General features: G+C 57.3%; 1 protein-coding gene across 1 annotated transcript in view; it reads left to right on the top strand.

The window, feature by feature from the left end:
• CRTC1 (CREB regulated transcription coactivator 1) overlaps positions 1-4,657 on the top strand; it is an 81,132-nt gene that overhangs the window by 66,781 nt on the left and 9,694 nt on the right. Inside the window, exons 9-10 of the mRNA XM_010847302.1 lie at positions 2,298-2,431; positions 4,601-4,655. Of these exons, the coding sequence (XP_010845604.1) occupies positions 2,298-2,431; positions 4,601-4,655 (189 nt within the window). The remainder of the gene's footprint in view (positions 1-2,297; positions 2,432-4,600; positions 4,656-4,657) is intronic.

The raw sequence follows: 4,657 nt of genomic DNA, 5'->3' as shown, positions 1-4,657 counted from the left end.
CCTGCCCAGCCCACCCTGCAGTCAGGACGAGGAGGAAGAGGGAGGCCCCTCTCTCTCCTTCCACGTTTGCTAAAGTCGTTTCCTGGGCGTGGGAGGTGGGCAGGCTGGGGTCCTTCCTCTCAGCACACCTCTGGGGCCAGCCAGCCCCGCACAGAGGGCTTGCATGCCACCGGGCCAGGCTCCCGCCACCTGGCCTGCCCTCCCCTGGCAGCTCTCCCTGCCCACGCTTGGCCTCCCTGCCAGCTGGCCCCACTTCTTTTCCCAAAGGTGATCCAGGTTGTCCGAAGGAATTCAGCAGCAAGGCTTCCCTCGGCCCAGCCGGTGTCTCAGGGGTGGTGCCTGCCCGCCTGTGAGGCCCGGAGCTCACTGCAGCCAGGCAGAGGATTAAAAACCTCCCTTGTGTTCAGCACAGACGTTAGAGGCGGGCAGCCTAACCGCCCAGTGTGTTTTGGCTGGCCTCCGACTGTGTGTGATGCTTTGAATGGACATTCAAACACGCATGTAAAAACCTGGATTTCAGTCCTCACTGGAAGAATCAGGCCCAGTGTGGTGGGCCAAGGTCCTCCATGTCAGAGGGACTCGAGCTCTCCAGTTGGCGGCAGGCCTCTCCTGGCCTTGTCGCTCTCCAGCCTACTCACCCCTGGCATCTGCCTCTCGTGCTTATCAGTTCCCGACATCCACGCCTGCTGTGGGCGGCAAGCATCCCTTGGCCTGCTGGACGAGTGGAGCACTGGATGCTCAGAGAAGACAAGGGAGCAGTGCAGGGTCCCAACTCCAGGGTGCCCTCAGCGGGCGTCTTCCAGACGCCACCCACCTAGGCCTCTGTCGACGGCTCCCTTGACTTTGCTGTGTTTGCAGCAGCCTGATTCTGGGTCCAGGGTCTGTGTGGAAACTGGCTCTCAGGGGCTTTGCTGCAGTGTCAGCCCCCGCCCCCCACCTCAGTGTCCAGCTGAGTGGAGCCGCCAGGGCATCTGAGAGGGAAGTGCAGGCATGACTGGGCTCGCCCAGCACCGATGACACGGCCCCAGCAAATAGCTGCCTCGGGGTGGAGGGAAGGCTGCCTGTCATCTCCCTTCCGGAGTGTGTGCAGGCTGTACCCTCGTCCACCCTTGAACTTGCCACCTCATCCGCTGGAATAAAGTTGATCTGGTGCCCTCCGCAGGCTGGGCCCAGCTCCCCTGGTGAGTCAGGCAACTTCACCTGGCCTTGACTGCAAGCCAGACTCTCTTCCAAGCCTGCTCAGCACCTCACTGGGGCCTCATGGTGAACTGGAAGGGACAAGGAAACCAAGTCGGGGGGCATCAAGCCTGGCCCCCAGGGCACCCCTCCTGCTCCCAGCGTCAGGGGGCCTGTGCTTTCCTGGCCCTGTACCCCAAGATCAGCCAGCAGGCCTCAACTGCTGCCACACTGAACCTGACCTCTCTTGGCTCCTTCACAACAGACACATCAGGGGTCAGCTTGCTGGGGGAGGAGGCCAGGGTGAGGGAAGGAAGGGGCGACCTGGAGCGCCCCAGCAGGAGCTCCGGCGGGAAGAAGATGGAGTAACTGAGTTTCCAGTTCGGTCACTAGTGGGGTTGGTGCTGCAGTGTGGCAAGTGCACGGGAGGCGGCGGCGAAGGTTGTGGATGTGCCCCTGGCTGGGAGGGGCCAAGAGGAGAGCTAGCCGAAGGAGCAGTCCTGGGGAGGGATGAGGCTGAGGAGCACGATGAGGTTCAGGAAGAAACTGCAGCATCAGGCAAGACCAACTTGGTTTTGGAGCTAATCAAATGCAAGCTATTTTAGGCAAAAAGAAAAAGGAGGGGATTCATTGTCTCCTGAAACCAGGAAGTGCCAGCATGGCTGCCTCTGGGGCTCACGTGCTATTTCTGCCCCTCAGCTCCCTTGTGGTTACCCCTCACACAACTCTGAACCTTCCTTCTTGGAATTCCATCAAAATCCCCTGGGCAGGATCTCATTTGGCCAGCCTGGTCAGGTGTCCATCCAGGGGACAATCGTGTGGTAGCCCAGAGTGGGGGAAGTGCTGATTGGCTGGGCCTATGGGACACGCCCCTTCCGGGGGGATGGCAGGATCACTGGGGAGCATGTTGGCCAGCACTGGAGGTGGGAGCCCCTGCAGCGCTGGGGGAGCCTCCCGTCAGGGTACTAGGGCCTCAGAGGGGGCTCCCCGGGTTTGGCGATCAGGATGTGCCTGCTGGTACCTGTGAATGAATGGGCTGTCCTCGGCAGTGACCCTTCGTGTGTGAGTGCCTCCTGCCCTGGCCCCAGTGGCTGGCGTCACACCCACCCTCTCCCTTTCAGGGATGAGCACGCCCGGCTCCTCACCGCAGCACCGGCCGGCCGGCGTCAGCCCACTGTCGCTGAGCACAGAGGCGAGGCGGCAGCAGGCCCAGCAGGTGTCGCCCACCCTGTCCCCGTTGTCTCCCATCACTCAGGTGCGAGGGCTCAGTGGGGCAGGGGAGGTGGGCCCGAGTGTGCCTCTCTGGGAGGCCTTATGCTCCTCCCAGGGAGCAGAATTCTAAAAAGCTTCCTTTTTTTTGTTTGTTTTTGTTTTTGTTTTGTTTTGTTTGTGGTCAAATTCTCAAAGACATGGGGAATGTAGAAATCAAGTGGCCTGGAGTCCCCTGGGTCCATCTCGGCTGATAGATTGTGCCCGTGTGACTGGCCATTCTTCAGTATGCTAGTCTCTTCTTTAGGATCTCATTGGCATGTCCCAACTCTCAAAATACAGTATTGAGAGTCTTTTTCTGTTAAAAGAAAACCTGGTAAAATACTTTACCAGGTTTCCTTCACCTGCTTCTTTGGTAGATTGTGTCTAGGAATTGGTCCATTTCATCAGGGTTGTCCCCTGTGCTGGCACACAGCTGTTCATAGGCAGTGGCTGTGCGTTAAGTCACTCAGTCGTGTCCGACTCTTTGCGACCCCATGGACTGCAGCCCACCAGGCTCCTCTGTCTGTGGGATTCTCCAGGGAAGAGTACTGGAGTAGGGTGCCATTTCCCTTCTCCAGGGGATCTTCCTGACCCAGGGATTGAACCCTTATCTCTTGAGTCTCCTGCAATGGCAGGCAGATTCTTTACTTACTAGCACCACTTGGGAAGCTCGTTTGTAGGCGGTGTGTGTGAAACTCGCTCAGTCGTGTCTGACTCTGCAACCCCATGGGGCTATACAGTCCATGGAATTCTCCAGGCCAGAATACTGGAGTGGGTAGCCTATCCCTTTGCCAGCTGATCTTCCCATTGCAGGAATCGAACCGGAGTCTCCTGCATTGCAGTTGGATTCTTTACCAACTGAGCTATCAGGGAAGCCCACTCTTTCATAATCCTTTTAATTTCTGTAAAGTTACATTCCCCCTTTTCCTTTTTGATTTCCACAGTTGGAATCTAATCTTTTTTTACTTAGCCCAGGCTCCTGGAATACATTAGGAAGTATTCTCTCCTCTTGTGTTTTTTGAAGAGTTTGAGAAGCATCTATGTTACTTCTTGGAATGTTTGGTAGAATTCAGCGTAGGTGCCACAGTCTCGACGGATCTGCATTAAAAAGCTTGTGGTGCCTGATCTGACTTCTCCCTTGATACCAATCTGCTCAGACTTCCTTTTCCAGATTCTTGGGTCCGTTTTGGTAGTTTGTGCGCTCTGAGGAGTTTGTCCCTGTTGACTGTTTTATAATCCCTAGTAGATAACGTTTGTTTGTTTGTTTTTTAACATGACCTTGTTGATCTTATCCACCTAAGATGAAATTTAACAATAGTTCTGTTAATACATCTTCCCATGCCTGGCCTGGGCCCTTTTCCCCCACCAGGTTAAGAACCTCTTATCCAGTTCTTGTTCAGATCAGGAGCCAGAGCCGTGGATGGTTCCTGATGCCACTGCCTTCGGTCTCTCCATCTGGGGGACCCCAGCCTCGTCTCCCTTCCCCGCCACGCGCCACCCCTGAGGCCTGCCTTCTTCTTTTGAAAACTCCTCTCTGTTCACAAACTGCCTACCGGCTAATGAGAGGCCAGGCTTTCTGCTTAGTGTTTATATCCTGTAGTTCCCGGACGTTTCCAGTCTCTCCCTCAGAAGGCAGGAGCCCTTGCCTGCCTGGGGAGCTGCCCGTGTAGATGGAACTTCCCTCTGGTTGTTTTCCTCTTTCCAACTCTTAAGAGCCCAGAGCTGGTCATTGCCCAGTGACCACGCCAGTGCCTTCCTCACCAGCCTCCCCTTGGCTGCAGGTGGTGAGGGTGTTCCTGCCCCTTACAGGACTCCACAGGGGCTAGGTGCTGGCTCCCCACTGAGCTCCCCGAGTGTACGCCCCATGCCTGCCTACAGCGGGGAAGCTCCAGCTCAAAGGGGCAGAGGAGGAGAGGATTCTAAGTCTGCAGATATGGAAACTGGTGCCCCCTATTGGCATGCGGGGAGAAAACCTCGCTGGGGGCAGGCCCACCGAGCTGCAGCCCCGTCCTCTGTGGGCCCTGGGGGAGGCCTTCCCGCTCAGCCTTTGCTGTCCCAGTCCAGGGTCGGGACACCCTCTGGTCTGTCCATCACTTCGCTGCCACGCACACCAGGCCGTGGGGGCCCCCACCTCTGAGCGTGCCTCCTGCCTGACGCCCTCCTCTCCCTCCAGGCCGTGGCCATGGACGCCCTGACTCTGGAGCAGCAGCTGCCCTACGCCTTCTTCACC

Source organism: Bison bison, unplaced genomic scaffold (assembly GCF_000754665.1).
Source record: "Bison bison bison isolate TAMUID 2011002044 unplaced genomic scaffold, Bison_UMD1.0 scf7180017864248, whole genome shotgun sequence".
Taxonomy (NCBI): Eukaryota; Metazoa; Chordata; class Mammalia; order Artiodactyla; family Bovidae; genus Bison; species Bison bison.
Note: the sequence above shows the minus strand (reverse complement) of the source record. Positions and strands in the feature narration are given on the sequence as shown.